The 15,867-nt window shown below is 44.3% G+C and overlaps 1 protein-coding gene across 6 annotated transcripts in view; it reads left to right on the top strand.

Annotated features, from left to right (window-relative positions):
• Window positions 1-15,867, top strand: part of LOC112219707 (calmodulin-regulated spectrin-associated protein 1-B) — a 131,969-nt gene that overhangs the window by 90,131 nt on the left and 25,971 nt on the right. For all 6 annotated transcript variants that reach the window (XR_006079433.1, XR_006079432.1, XM_024381214.2 and 3 more), the window contains 8 exons: window positions 300-439; window positions 1,097-1,193; window positions 1,388-1,520; window positions 7,980-8,071; window positions 8,643-8,727; window positions 9,016-11,527; window positions 13,844-13,983; window positions 14,543-14,754. Coding sequence is in view for 4 of the 6 variants with exons in the window: in XM_024381214.2 (XP_024236982.1) it covers window positions 300-439; window positions 1,097-1,193; window positions 1,388-1,520; window positions 7,980-8,071; window positions 8,643-8,727; window positions 9,016-11,527; window positions 13,844-13,983; window positions 14,543-14,754 (3,411 nt within the window). In the remaining 2 variants the exon portion in view is untranslated. The remainder of the gene's footprint in view (window positions 1-299; window positions 440-1,096; window positions 1,194-1,387; window positions 1,521-7,979; window positions 8,072-8,642; window positions 8,728-9,015; window positions 11,528-13,843; window positions 13,984-14,542; window positions 14,755-15,867) is intronic.

Below are 15,867 nucleotides of genomic sequence, written 5' to 3'. Positions count from 1 at the left end.
TATCTTAAGGGGAATCATTTTTATTTTGCCAACAAAGAAAAGGTCAATAATATTGTAAAAGTAACTAGGTAACGGATTACATAAAAACTAACGCGTTAGGTTATTAGTTACCACAAAGTATTGAGTACTTTAAAGTCAACCCCCAACACTGGTCTTGTTTCTGTACTAGTTATGTTGTGTGTCTGTCCTCGAGAGATTACAATATGTATGACAAGGTTAGCTAATATAGCCTCATTCTAACAGTGAAGTAAAAAATCAATCACATTAATTTTTTAAAGCCCTTTCTATGTGTCTTCCAGATATTTGCCTGAAAGTGGTGTCCTCCGTAGCAGACAGCCTGTACAACATCCAGCTCTTGAGGGAGTTTTGTAATGAGTACCTGAACCGAAGCTTCCACCTGCGTCCAGAAGATGTGCTGTATGCTCCCCCAGTGCTGAAGGTGAGCCCCCATTCTACTACTTTCCCTCAGTGGAGAAACAGAGGCTATCATTCTTTCTTGATTAGCCTCACTCATTGCTTCTCATAGCGCATTGTAGGAGGTCAGACCTCTTCCATTGTGTTTCAGGAGGAATTGAGGAAATACAGAGACCCTGTTTGAATACTTTTAATGTATATCTCTGCTCCCTCCCTTCTGTGATTCAAACTAAATAAGGGGTTCCATTACATGGCTTTAACCTATCCAATCCTATCAGAACATTGGCCAGTTCTATAAAGAGGGAAGTAGGATGCATCTTGAAAGCATTTAAACAGGACCTCAATGCACTCACTACTAGCAGACATACATGTAAATGCCAGAATAAAGGAAACACCAACATAAAGGGTCTTAATAGGGATTTGGGCCACAACAAGCCAGAACAGCTTAAATGCACATGGACATAGATTCTATAATTGTTTGGTGTCGCACCCCTCCAATAGAGTTCCGTTCTTCCACAAGAAATTCCATAATTTTGTGTTTTGGGTCGTGGAAAACGCTGTCTCAATACACTATGTATCCCTCATTTGCTTAAGTGTTTCCATTATTTTGGCAGTTACCAGTTATTTAAACACTCTCCAATGTTGTGGTGTTGACTCTGTTGTTTCTGACATCTTTCCAAAGCACAATGTCATGGTGTTCATCGCAGAGCTATTCTGGTGGTTTGAGATCCTCAAGCCCGACTTTGTCCAGCCCCGGGACTTGCAAGAAGTCAAAGACGGTACAGACGTTGTATTCTTCCTCATATAATATATTATTTTACACTGTTGTATAATATGTGCTACTGCCTTTCATTCATCCAGAGCCAATGTTTTCATCAGGTTTTTTAAATTTGTCTTTGAGCTACTCATAAGAACACTAATCTATAAGGTTCCTCAGTGTTTTGGTTGACACTCTTTGCCATCAATCTCATAGTGAGGTCACTGCTGCAGCCCAAGGATTCCCGCCCCCATGTCTCCATCTCCAATGCTACCAAACGCAACTTCCTGGCCACACCTGGCTCTCCTGACATCATAACAACGTCCCAAAGCCCAGATATCTGTAACAGGTACTACTTAAAACTCACTTTTCTGTCAGTCTGTTTCTGTCTGTGTTATCTTAGTTTTCTGCTAGGATTGGAATGAGCTTTTGCTCACGTGTGTGTGTGTGTGTGTGTGTGTGTGTGTGTGTGTGTGTGTGTGTGTGTGTGTGTGTGTGTGTGTGTGTGTGTGTGTGCGTACCTGTGTGTGTGCGGGCGTGCTTGTGTGTGTCAGGGTTTCTGTTAGCCGGTAATTGCTGGCTTTTGGCCGATTTTAAAATAAATGAAAAGTTGATCAATAAAATTGTAACCGGCCAAATTGTCCAGAGCTGACATGCTACTGAGGAGAGATAGAAAACCAGAGAGGAGCCTCGGCCTAGGCTGCTGTTGATGGCGAAGTTGGAGGCCTTTTTCATTGAAGTCAAATATAGTGAAAAGGCTTTAGACTGCGACCCTTTGACTTGGCTGTTCGAGTTCAAACATTTATTGGTTGCATCGGTGCGGGCTGCAGATTCAGATTCATTCACCTCACTAAAAACTTCCTATTTTTTAGGAGGCTAAAACCATGATTTGGTCAAACAGTAAAGTACTATATCCTCGTGATTTCTGTAATGAAAGTGTCTACATGCCAAAGTACCTGTTTCGCGGGGGCATGCTGCTGCACTCTCTCCTTTTTGGGCTCCCGAGTAGCGCAGCATTTCAGTGCAAGAGGCTTCAATATGGTACCTGGTTCGAATCCAGGCAGTATCACATCCGGCTGTGATTGGGAGTCCCATAGGCCGGAGTAGGCCATCATTATAAATAACAATTTGTTCTTAACTGACTTGCCTAGTTAAATAAAATAAAATATATATACACTAGTTTGGAATCACTTAGAAATGTCCTTCTTTTTGAAAGAAAAGCTATTTTTTTTGTCCATTTAAAATAACATCAAATTGATCAGAAATACAGTGTAGACATTATTAATGTTGTAAATGACTATTGTAGCTGGTAACGGCAGATTTTTAATGGAATACAGTGGGGCAAAGAAGTATTTAGTCAGACACCAATTGTGCAAGTTCTCCCACTTAAAAAGATGAGATGCCTGTCATTTTCATCATAGGTACACTTCAACTATGACAGACAAAATGAGGGGGAAAAAATCCAGAAAATCACACTATAGGATTTTTAATGAATTTATTTGCAAATTATGGTGGAAAATAAGTATTTGGTCACCTACAAACAAGCAAGATTTCTGGCTCTCACAGACCTGTAACTTCTTCTTTTACACACTGTGGCTGAGGAAAGGCACTTCTCCCAATATAAGTGAACCCCAAATCAATGTAGTTCTCATATTTGCGCCTCTTCGATGGTCCAACGTCCCTGTCTGTTGTTTGGTGCTTTCCCTGGTAAGGGGGCAGTAGCTCTTCGGCTGCATCAGATTCACAACTGTCAGTGTCCATGCTAGCTGGGCTAGCAATAAATGTAGAATTACTGATGTTAGCATTGGATGTGCTCGTGGAAGCAGAACAACTTGTGTCATGGACAGGTGCAGGTGTAGTACTGCTGGTAGTACCAGAACTACCAGTAGAGCTGGTATGTGTCTCTGGACACGGGCCTAACTTTTTTAACCATTTATCAATTTTCGAGCAAATGGAATGAGCAGCAGCTACGCTTGGCTACATACGGACCGTTAGTAGAATTCCCGTCGAGAGAGTAACGGTTAATGGGATTGGATGTTAATTATTTGACAAAGCTCCCTGTATTTGACATTGTGTTGTTATTTTGCCGAAGACTAGATGGTTAATTTTTATTTTTGGCAGTGAAACGAGGCTACTCAGGTGAGAAAAAAACATCACCCAAATAAATAGCCCCTTGGAAAATCTAAGTGGACTGTTTGAAAATGTGAATCATATTTTTATTTGGTGTACCCCCGACGGCATTGCGCGTAACCCAGTTTGGAAATAGCCGGCCTAAAACATTCTTCCTCACCTTAAGTTCAATGGCGGAATCAGTTGGAGCGTCGGTGCGCACCAACTTCATATCATAGGCCTGCAGTATAATAGGTTAATAGCAACACCACACTAAACCTTCACAAAAGCTTCTAAACTTTATTAGGGTAATATAAAAAGTAAGTCAAACCATTGTTTGTTGGGAAAATACAAGCAGGATATTATACTGCGGCAATCAACATTACATTTGGAACTTAATTTGGACGAAAAAAAACAGAATTAAAAACACTTGCTAACTGGTTTAAATCTTCACAAAAGTTTTGAAGCTGACATATGGAATTGTTTTAAGATGGTCATACTATGGATTTTAGCTATTTGATTTAGAATTTTAGGTTCCTTTAGGTTAAAAAATAATAATATTTTTTAAATATTGAATTTGGCCTTTACTACTGTAGCCCAGAGAAACGCATTGATTAAATGGCAAAAAAGACAGTCAAAAAATAAAACATAAGAAACAAGGTTTTGAAGTGTTTGTCCTGTATCTAGCAGATTGTATAAGAACGTTTCGGAAATATATACACTGCCGTTCAAAAGTTTGGGGTCACTTAGAAATGTCCATGTTTTTGGAAAGAAAAGCAATTTTTTGGTCCATTAAAATAACATCAAACATAAAAAAACACATCAGAAATACAGTGTAGACATTGTTAATGTTGTAAATGACTGTTGTAGGTGGAAACGGCAGATTTTTTTATAGAATATCTATATAGACGTACAGAGGCCCACTATCAGCAACCATCACTCCTGTGTTCCAATGGCTCAATGTTTTACTTAATACAAGTTAATTATTTTATAAGGCTAATTATGTTATATTGCAATTATGTTAGCACAGCTGAAAACTGTATCTGGAGCATCAGCATTTGTGGGTTCGTTTACAGGCTCAAAATGGCCAGCAACAAAGAACTTCCTTCTGAAACTCGTCAGTCTATTCTTGTTCTGAGAAATGAAGGCTATTCCATGCGAGAAATTGCTAAGAAACTGAAGATCTCGTGCAAATATGAGAACTACATTGCAAATATGGCTCTAACCAGAATAGAAAGAGGAGTGGGAGGCCCCGGTGCACAACTGAGCAAGTGGACAAGTACATTAGTGTCTAGTTTGAGAAACAGACAAGTCCTCAACTGGAAGCTTCATTAAATAGTACCCGCAAAACACCAGTCTCAGCGTCAACAGTGAAGAGGCGACTCCGGAATGGTGGCCTTCTAGATGATAAACGTGGATTAGCTAACACAACGTGCCATTGGAACACAGGAGTGATGCTTGCTGATTATGGGCCTCTGTACGCCTATGTAGATACAGTGGGGCAAAACATTATTTAGTCAACTATGACAGACAAAATGAGAAAAAAAGATCCAGATCGAGGGAGATTATCAGTGGTCTTGTATGTCTTCCATTTCCTAAGAATTGCTCCCACAGTTGATTTCTTCAAACCAAGCTGCTTACCTATTGCAGATTCAGTCTTCCCAGCCTGGTGTAGGTCTACAATTTTGTTTCTGGTGTCCTTTGACAGCTCTTTGGTCTTGGCCATAGTGGAGTTTGGAGTGTGACTGTTTGAGGTTGTGAACAGGTGTCTTTTATACTGATAAGAAGTTCAAACAGGTGCCATTAATACAGGTAATGAGTGGAGGACAGTGGAGCCTCTTAACCTCTTACAGCTAACCCCCTACTTTTTTCAATTTCTGCCTGAAGACATACCCAAATCTAACTGCCAGTAGCTCAGGTTCAGAACTAAGGATATAAATATTATTGATTTCATTTGAAAGGAAACACTCTGAAGTTTGTGTAAATGTGAATTGAATGTAGGAGAATATAACACAATAGATCTGGTTTAGATAATACAATGAAAAAAACATGTTTTTTCATTTTTATTGTTGTATCATCATCTTTAAAATGAACAAGACAATACAAACATTCAGATAGGATGATGGGGACAATTTCAGTGAAAAACATAAGAGGGCAACAGTACTTGTGCAAAGTTTCAGAATGATAACTTCCAAAATGAGTGTGCTTACATGACATTTATCATGAAGTCACCCAGGTGTCCCACACAAGTAGCCCAAATGTACCCAAGTGGCCAAATTGGTGAAGTTATACATTTTGAATGGAATAACTATATGCAAAATACCAAAATGGTATTCTAACACACACACCCAAAAAATTTAGGAAAAAAATGAAAAGAATATATATACATTTACAAAATAACACTTTCAATATTTGGAAGACCCTCAGTCCAATACACAATATTGTGCTGCTGTGATGCCAGGTGCCATAGCAGTCTCTTTCTGCTGTAAAGCAGAGGGTCACCAAGCATGTGGTGCAGGTGATGGGGGACTTCATTTTGCAAAGAACACAGCGACGCCTCCATGCTATGCCCTTTTGGCCCTGAGGCACATCCATGCCTGCAGAAATAGATTTGGGCAGATGAACACCACTTGTGGCAGGAGCTGAATGAACCAGCTTCAGTGGGGGATGGCACTGGGGTCTCCCATTCGGAGTCAGTGTCACTGTGAAAGAAAATGTTCAGTTAGAATAGTTCCACATATGAGCCCAGTATCAACAGGTATAATAAACAGATGTATATAGAGTACAGGGAACATAAGGTTGGATATATTATTATAGACCTGCTAGATCTACTGTCTCGTTTATATTATGACATTTCAGCTAGAGCTACTGTCTATTATATTATGACAGACCAGCTAGATCTACTGTCTTTATTATATTACAACAGGCCAGCTGTATCTACTGTCTCCATTTCACTTTGGCCATTGTTGTGGGCCTGCCCTCCACCCAACAGCCTCAAATAGGCTATTTCATTTCACAAATAATATTTTATATCATTAATTTCAAACAAAGGCATTGGCATGAGAAAAACTTACCAGTCCAACGATGTCCTCTCCGTTCAAAAAATATTTCTCCATTTGGGAATCGCTAAATGAATCATCCTCCAACAATCTCTGTCTCATTTTCCCGATCAATTTCTTCTAAAATTGTGTGTACATCTGTATATCTAGAGTTAGATTTAGCTTTCCCCAGCCAGCTCGACAGGTACCCGCGCCTCAGCCGGCGTGACATGTTCCCGCGCTTCAGCAGGGGTGACCGGTCCGCTTTTGATCCCCGGGTTCATCCCCTTTGTCGGCGTCCTGCGGCTGGAGCTGCGCGTCGGGGAGGGGGTGCTGTCACGTATACTCCCTCTCCGGCCTCTAGGTCATCAGGTTGCTGATTATCCGCACACCTGTCACCATCATCAAGCGCACCAGCGCCTCATGACACTCACCTGGACTCCATCACCTCCTTGATTATCTTCCCTATATCTGTCACAACCCTTTAGTTCTTTCCTCAGGTGTTATTGACTCTGTTTCATGTCGGTGCGCTGTTTGTGTTCATTGTTTTGTTTATTTATTAAAACACTCACTCCCTGTACTTGCTTCCGGACTCTCAGCACACTCGTTATACAGGTACTTTCCCGAAACGGATGACACAAACAACTGGATTAGTTATTCCTTTCATGGCCTGCCTCCAGTCCACTTACCGATATCTGAACAAGAGAGCCTCATCGAAATTGGATTCTGTGAAAATTGAATTTTGAACCACTGGCAAATTTCTGGATAGGGCTGCGCTCAGAATATCCTGCCTTGGCAAATCGCAATGTTAAGATACTGATGCCCTTTGCAACCACGTACCAATGTGAGAGTGGATTCTCGGCCCTCACTAGCATGAAAACTAAATTCAGGCACAGACTGTGTGTGGAAAATGATTTAAGACTCAGACTCTCTCCAACATTGCAGAGTTATGTGCATCCTTTCAAGCACACCCTTCTCATTAACCTTTTTGATTAACAAATAAGGTTTAATATGTAAGATGGCTAAATAAAGAGCAAAATGGTTGATTATTATTATTTGTGCCCTGGTCCTATAAGAGCTCTTTGTCACTTCCCACGAGACGGGTTGTGACAAAAACAAATTCTTATGTATAATAAATGTATTGTATTGTGTGTTTGCCTTTGCGGGCTTACAATGATGGCAAAAAACAACATTTGAGAATGCGCTGACCCTGGTGCTAGAGGGGGTACGCAGCTGGAAGTTGAATGTTTGAAGGGGTACGAGACATTAAAAAGTTAGGGAACCACTGTTTTAGGCTTACCAGAGTTAAGCATTATATTATGTTTACAGAAAATATTCGAATCGTAAATGAATGAATTAGCCTCCTTCTGTACGCCTATATCTGTATAGCAGACGCGGTAGTTGACAAGTATAAAGAAATTCATGTTGGTGTCGTAGAATGCCACTGGCATATCTCGATCTCTCTCTCTTTCTCTCTGGGACTAAGCTTCTCGTGTCGCCTAATGGGTTACATACCCGATGCATATGGATGACCGGTACATTTCTCAAATCTCCGATAAATTCAAATCTTCACTGTCAATTGTCCAGCGCCAAATTCCTCTGACGCAAACCCTGGTGTGTGCGTGTTTGGGAAACTAATGCCCGATTTCTTTCTTTTGCAGTACCAAAGTCAGTCCTGCATCTAGCCCCTCACACTTATTACTCCCCCTGAGACAGAAGCAACAGAAGTCCATACAGGAGAATGACGCCTCAGGCAAGATTGACTTGAACTGTACTATGCTAAATTGTATATTTTCTTTTCACATTGTCCTTTTTATGCGTAATTAGGCCAGCCCAGCACGGCTTGGCTTGCTCCTATAGTGTGAATCGGGCATTTATTTGACCTTTTATTTAAGCAGGGAGCCACCATTAAGACTAGGGTCTCTTTCACAAGGGAGCCCTGCATGCACAATTTCACAAAACAAAATTAAAAACAAGTCAAATACAGCACAACACAAATATTTAAGAAAAACAATGACATTCCTCAATAAGAAGGTCCGCAAGCACCAGAACATCCAATTGTAATTTATTTTGTATTTGGTTTCAGCAGTGAGTTGCTTTTTAAAAATAAAAGCAGATTTACCTAGTTCGGTGGAGACCCGAGGATCCTTGAGTTAACCAACATGAGAAGCACAATATCAGACATGTAGTCGTACTGTAAATTAGGGTTAGTGATGTTAATTTTCATAAATGAGTAATGCTCATCACAATTTTTGATTTTTATCTCAATCCCATAATGTCACAAAGGCTGATGCTATTGTTTAATATTTTGTGTCTGTGTTTAGGGCAGAGAAACAGGTCCAACTCTCTGTCACGTGTGGACAGTCAAGTTCAGGAGTCAAGCCTGGCCTGGCCAGAGAGAAGACAGAGGTGAGTGGTTCATTTAACATTTCAGTAATGTATGCTGAAACAAGATAAAAGAAAAGCGAGATTTCAAGTATGTGCAGCTAGGGAAGGTGAACTACAACAGTGTCCTTTCATACTTCTCAGAACCCTTTCCACCTGCATGTTCAAGTTCACCTCTGGCTTCGTTAGATAGTGATGTTGAAAGATATTGTTATGGCAGTATCATGGTCTTGCTTTGATCTTTCTCCTCTTTCCTCCCCTCTTTTCATCTCACCCCGTTCTACTCTCCCACTCGCTCCCCTCCCCACCCAGACCCCTTTCCCAGCCGGTGCCCTACGCCCTCCACTTCCCCCTGGAGAGAGAGTGCGATGGCCTGAGCCTGGCCCACTCCATCAGCAAGGACAGCCTGGGATCCAACATCATCAGCATCACACCCAAACACATGCCTGGTGGGCCGGGGATGGGTGTACAACTGCCCCCCCACAGGCTCAACGGTCAGGACATGATGGCCCACATCCGCTTCAAGGACAAGGAGATGGAGGAGGAAGAGCTGGTGGCCATCATCCACCCGGCGGCTCTGGCTAGGTGCTACGGCCCCCGTGCCTCCCCCGAGAGTGATGAAATGGAACAGGACGACCTGGAGGTCCAGAGTGAGGTGACCTCCAGAGTGTCCAATGCTCGGCACGCCTACTGCCTCGCTGCCCCTCACCCCGACCCCCAGCCTGAGAGTTTCTACCTGGAGCCCCTGATGCCAGCCGTTTTTAAGACCGCCAAAGAGAAGAGCATCAGCCTGAACAAGGAGGAGGAAAGTGGGGAGAGTACAAGCAAAGCGGTCCTTAAGAGAACCACTGAGGGTCTTAATTGCACGTTCACCCCCATCCCCAATGTGGAGGCCACCTCTGGTCCCTTCAGGCCACCCACGAAGGGGGGTACGGGTTCTTCTCAGCTCCCTCTGATGGGGGCAGCAGAGCCCATCACCAGGGATCAGTCTTGTGGCTTCTTCCTCCACCTGTCACCGGAGCCCGGGTACCAGACGACGACCTTCTTGGGGCTGGCACCGAGCTACAGCCCCTTCCCCACCGCCATTACTACAGCTTGGGTGGGCCGGGAATCATGCTCTGAGATTGCAAACCTGGAAGAGGAGGAGGAGGAGGAGGAGCAGATGGAGCTGGCCAAGGAAGTGGTGAGGAGGGTCATGGGGAAGTGCCTGGGAGAGGGAGGGGAGAGCAAAGGGGAACCGGAGGGGGGCGAGGGCGAGTCGGCCAAGCTCCGGGAGGACATGAAGGTGTGCGAGCGCGAGGACAAGGAAGGCCTGGAAGCCTGGAGCGGACCGTCCAGCCCTTGCCTTAGCACGGCGTCCTGGGCCAGCAGTGTGTGCAACAGCGGCACCATGCGAATGACCAGCTTTGCAGAGCGCAAGCTCCACCGAAAGGTCAACAGCTTTCCCGACGACTGCTCCAATAACAGCAGCTCCCAAAAGACCACACCCGATGGCTCGGAGAGCGCCCCCTACACTCTAGGAGGCTTGTGGTGCCTGCAGGCTCCTAGCCCATGTCGGCTGGCTAAAGACGGCGCTTTGCGGGTCAGAAAGGAGGTTGGCACCACCAACGTCCTGGCCTCAGAGCTGGTGCAGCTCCACATGCAGCTGGAGGAGCAGCGGCGGTCCATAGAGCACCAAAAGAAGAAGCTGGAGACCATATCGGCGTGCCAGCGACTCAAGCTGGGCAAGGCTGCCTTCCTGAACATTGTTAAGAAGGGGGGTGGCAAGAACAACACGCTGCCCCAGCCCCTTAAACACCTGGAGACCCAATATCAGACGGCCGGCAAGGACAAGGCTTGCAGGGACGACTCGTGTTTGGATGTCCTGAAGGGTCAGAGGAAGGAGGGACAGCAGCAGAGGGACAGGGACAACAGGACAAACAGTGGCGGTGCAGGGCCGCCGGACGAGGCGGGGGTCGAGCCAGGCCTGAGCGAGTGTAGCCGCTCCATAGAGTTGCTGAATGAAGCCATCAGTGCCATTCAGCAACAGATGATGCAGCTGTCTCTACAGCAGGACCGTCTGATAAAGCAGAGCGTCCAGTCACCCCTAGGGGTCCCGCATGCCGCCTCCCTTCTATCCCTGCCATCAGCCCTTACACCCACCCAAGACACCTCTTCAATTCCTTCCTCAGACTCCACCGTTACCCCCACCGACTCCAAATTCCGCCCGGCCGTGCGTTTCATGGAGACCATCACCACCGCTCCACCCGCCCGCCGCCCTCCCAAACTGAGCTCCGGATGCAGCCCCAGGACCAAACCCGCAGAACTCAAACTGACCAAGGAGAATGGTAGGCCGGCTTCCAAGACCAGCACCCTTGCATCCAACACAGACCCTAGGCGCTCCCCGGGGTGGCATACCACCTCCCGAGGGGGGCAGGATAGGGACCAGAGTCAGAACAGCAGCCCCACCTGCGTGATATTCACAGAGAGCCCAAGGGCCTTGGAGAGAGGCACGCTCCGTAGCACCACCTTCAAGATCAGAGATGATGCCAACCAGCGCAGCCACAGAGACGGGCCCACCTTTAACCCTAAGCATACCCCCCCTAAGGATTCAACCCCCTATGGCACCCCTCTCACACCCCACTGTGTGGACGCGGCTGAGGGGCGGGAGCGTAGCGGCTCAGGGAAGGAGATCGAGCCCGGCGAGGAGGGAGGTCGAGGGAAAGGCCAGCTGATCGAGGTAGACCTGTCTGACCTGAAGGAACCATCGGAGGGAAAAGACTCCGATATAGGGGACACCTCGGCAGACGGAGAACAGAAGTCAGGACTGGGTTTCTTCTTCAAGGTAGGAATTTTACTAAAAGTGGCAGCATCTCAATAGTCTCTCCTCGTCCGAAGTAATGAATTTCCCCTTGAGGGACAATACATTTGTATTAGTGCTGTCAAAGTTAACGTGTTAATGACAGTTAGCTTTTACAATTGTATTTTATTTGTAGAATTTTTTTCACCCAAAAGGTTGGTGAGAAACCCTTAAAGGTCCAATGCAGCCATTTTTCTCTCAATATCAAATACTTTCTGGATAACAATTAAGTACCTTAGTGTGATTGTTTGCAATTAAAATGGTCCAAATGAAATAAAAATTGCTTCTCAGGCAAGAATTTAGCTAGGACTGTCTGGGAGTGGTCTAATTTACCACATGGTGATGTCACCATGGAAGGTCAAAACTCTGTCCCGCCAAGACAGACAGAAATTTCAGGCGGCCTTTTCAAACAGCTCTTACACTAAAGGGGCATTATCAGAATTTTCACAATTTCACAGTATTATTCCAACCTCATAAATATGCACTGATTGTACCAAACATTATGAACACCTGCTCTTTCCATGACAGACTGACCAGGTGAATCCAGGTGAAAGTTATGAGCACTTGTTAAATCGCAGCTGGGTATTTCACACTCAACAGTTTCCTGTGTGTATCAAGAATGGTCCACCACTCAAAGGACATCCTGACAACTTGACACAACTGTGGAAGCATTGGAGTCAACATGCGCCAGCATCCCTATGGAACACTTGGACACCTTGTAGAGTCAGTGCCCTGACGATTTGAGGCTGTTTTAAGCTGCATGCATGGGCAGGTGGGCAGCTCCCCTCAGACTGCGCATCTGGGCAGAGAAACATGAGATTGAACTTCACTGTTAACTTGGGCGTGGGGTAGCCTAGTGGTTAGAGCGTTGGACTAGTGACCGGAAGGTTGCAAGTTCAAACCCCCGAGCTGACAAGGTACTGTCGTAAATCTGTCGTTCTGCCCCTGAACAGGCAGTTAACCCACTGTTCCTAGGCCGTCATTGAAAATAAGAATTTGTTCTTAACTGACTTGCCTGGTTAAATAAAGGTAAAAAAAAAAAATGTAGTTAATACTATCAACATTTCGCTGTGCTGTCTGAATAGTGCTCGAATCAACGCAATATTAGCCACTTTCAATGTAACATACCGAAACAAAATTAACAATGCAAGACTTGGTATGCAAAACTAACTGTGGAAGATATTTTCTTATAGGCAGCTCTCATTGGTGTAGGATTCTATTTCATTGACATGCATGACTCAGCCCGTACTCTACACAGACCGGTGCGCCATTACCAATCAGAGCTGCAGTAGGGCCTATATGCAAATTGCCATATATGGATCTGTGCCATTCACTTTGAACTGGACAGCATGAGCAGTCTCGACTGGATGCGCTTGTTGTGAGATCGAAGCGAGAGTTGTATGTAGCCGCCGCTGCACATGTGTTCATATTCTTTGCTATTTAGTGAGTTATTAGCCCAGTCAACAATGGGGGAGTGGTTGCTTCCTACAAGAGAAAAACATTTTTGCATTTCTAGACAACTTTGAAAAGCAAGTCGAGTGAAGAGCTTTTTTTATGGCTTAAAGGGGCAGTGTTGTTTTTTGAGACTGTCTTGAATAAGCTAAGTCGCCAATAGGCAGATGCTAGCATAATTGATCTGATTCTCTGTAATAATGGTATGGGAATAATAATGAATTGTATTTTGTGGTTTCTTGCATCAAACAACAACATTTGGATAAGCAGGGTAATGTCAAGCCCTGCATGGTTTTTTTTCATGGAATGTAGGCTTACATTGAACACCACACAGGCTGACTGATAGGACAGCTATTTCCATGTTAAAATGTTATGGGATGCATTTTCTCCTCAATGTTCACAATAAACTCGTGCCGGAAGTTGCACAGAATTTTCGTAATGTTCAAGTTTGCCCTCAGCAGACCTGAAATTTGCTCAGTGCCGAAAAAACATTAGAGGGAACATTGGGTCCAACTCAATAAATTAGGAAGGTGTTCTTAATGTTTTGTACACTGTGTATATAAAACCAGGCTAATCATGTTCACTGCACTGGGCCTTTAACCCATATCAAAATTGAAATTAATCAAAATTAAATACTGAAAATCATGCAATTAACCCGACTAATTTGTGTTGAATTTGATTGATGAAAGCACCGGACAGGGGAACTGAAATTCCCAAAGAGGCATCATCCACCATATTGCTTTAACCGATTCAGAGTTTTCAGATCAGTGCAGATTTTGTCATGTGCCTTAGCAATGAAATGGATGTTGTTCTAGTAGTAAATCAATTTGGTCCTCCCCCCTCCCAAAGGACGATGAGAAGATGGCAGAGGATGAGAGGGCAAAGCGTCGCGCTCACTTTCTCCTCAAACAGCAGCGGAAGATGGATGAGGCACGGCTCCGCAAACTGCAGACGGAGGCTGAGAGCGAACAGAAACGAGACGAAGCCAGGTACAAACCATAGAGATGTACTAGTGAGCTGTTCCCAATGGCCACCTCTTTGAGAGCATGGGGAGAGCAAGTAGTCCATTTCCGAAATATTTAGTAAATAAATTGAAAAAGTGTGTCGTACCACCTACTGTAATGGAGTATGTATGGTCTGAACAGGTATAAAGCCAAGGTTGGTGAATTACTGCCACCTACAATTAAGGAATGTTTGCTTCGAAATATAATTATTGGCTGCCCCCTACTGCTGACCTGAATGGAATTACTTGATCCTTCCTTAACCCATAGCAAGTCATACCCACTTGACTACTACAAAATGGTGAATGCCCTCCATGGCGCTTCCCATGCTGTCATAGAAGCAGCCATTGAGAAGAGCACTCTAGTATCTCTATTATACAAACACATCAGTGGCTGGTAGGCCAAAGATGGTTTCAGGCCCTGATACAGAACATATTCCATCATGGCGTGTGTGTATGTTGTGTCAGTGTGCAGGGATAAAGCAAGTGTGTGTGTGTTGTTTGTGAAGGCAAACATAAAACAGGTGTGTGTGTCTCTTTCCCCCCAGGCGTAAGGCAGAAGAGGACCGTGTGAGGAAGGAGGAGGAGAAGGTGCGGAGGGAGCTGATCAAGCAGGACTACCTGAGGAGGAAGCAGCAGGAGCTGATAGAGGAGCAGGGTTTGGTTAAGCCCAGGTGTAAAGCCAGGAAGACCCGGCCTAAGTCCCTGCATCGTGGAGAGTCCTGCTCCGACACCGGCTTCTCCAAGGGATCCTCCACACGTAGGCCTACACTAAAACACTATAACCCAAACCAACCCTATCTCCCCTTTACAGTTTTGAACCTCCTCCCAACTAATCTCATCCTCCCTCTAGTCTCTAACCCTGTCTCACCCTATTCATGGGTTGCACATAGTGTCACCCCATTGTTATTGACGTTCTCGAAAATATTAGGAGCATCTCAGCACGTCTTCCCCCTCAGGAGGCTGGAAATATTTGGCATGGGCCCTCGGATTCTCAGAAAGTTGTACAGCTTCACCACCGAGAGAATCTTGACTGGCTGCATTACTGCTTGGTATGGCAAATGCACCGCCCTTGACTGCAAAGCACTACAGAGGATGCAGACAGCTGTACCACACCAAAATGTGGAAAAAGTAAAGGGGTGCGAACACTTTCTGAAGGCACTGTACATGCCTTCTGTCCCTATGAGCCATGAAACAAACATGATACAGACATCTGGAGGCATGTACAGTGATTTCAGAAAGTATTCATACCCCTTGACTTATTCCACATTTTGTTGTTACAGCCTGGATTCAAAATAGATTAAATCTACTTTTTTCAGCCATACAATATAATGACAAAGTGAAAATATGTTTTTAGATTTTTTTTGGTACATTTATTGAAAATGAAATACAGAAATATGTCATTTACATAAGTATTCACACTTCTACTTTGTAGAAGCACCTTTGGCAGCGATTACAGCTGTGAGTCTTTCTGGGTAAGTCTCTAAGAGCTTTCCACACCTGGATTGTGAAACATTATCCTATTATTATTATCTGTCAAATTGATCATTTTTGGACGACCATTTGCAGGTGTTAACATAGATTTTCAAGTAGATTTAAGTCAAAACTGTTCCTCGGCCACTCAGGAACATTCAGTGTCTTCTTGGTAAGCAAGCCCAGTCTAGATTTGTTCTTGTGTTTTTAGGTTATTGTCCTGCTGAAAGGTGAATTCATCTCTGTGTCTGGTGGAAAGCAGATCGAACCAGGATTTCCTCTTGGATTTTGCCTGTGCTTAGCTCCATTCCGTTTCTTTTTCAGTCCACTTTATCCTGAAAAACTCCCCAGTCCTTAACGATTACAAGCATACTCATAACATGATGCAGCAACCACTATG

The sequence above is a fragment of the Oncorhynchus tshawytscha genome, linkage group LG20 (genome assembly GCF_018296145.1).
Source record: "Oncorhynchus tshawytscha isolate Ot180627B linkage group LG20, Otsh_v2.0, whole genome shotgun sequence".
Lineage (NCBI taxonomy): Eukaryota > Metazoa > Chordata > Actinopteri > Salmoniformes > Salmonidae > Oncorhynchus > Oncorhynchus tshawytscha.
Note: the sequence above shows the minus strand (reverse complement) of the source record. Positions and strands in the feature narration are given on the sequence as shown.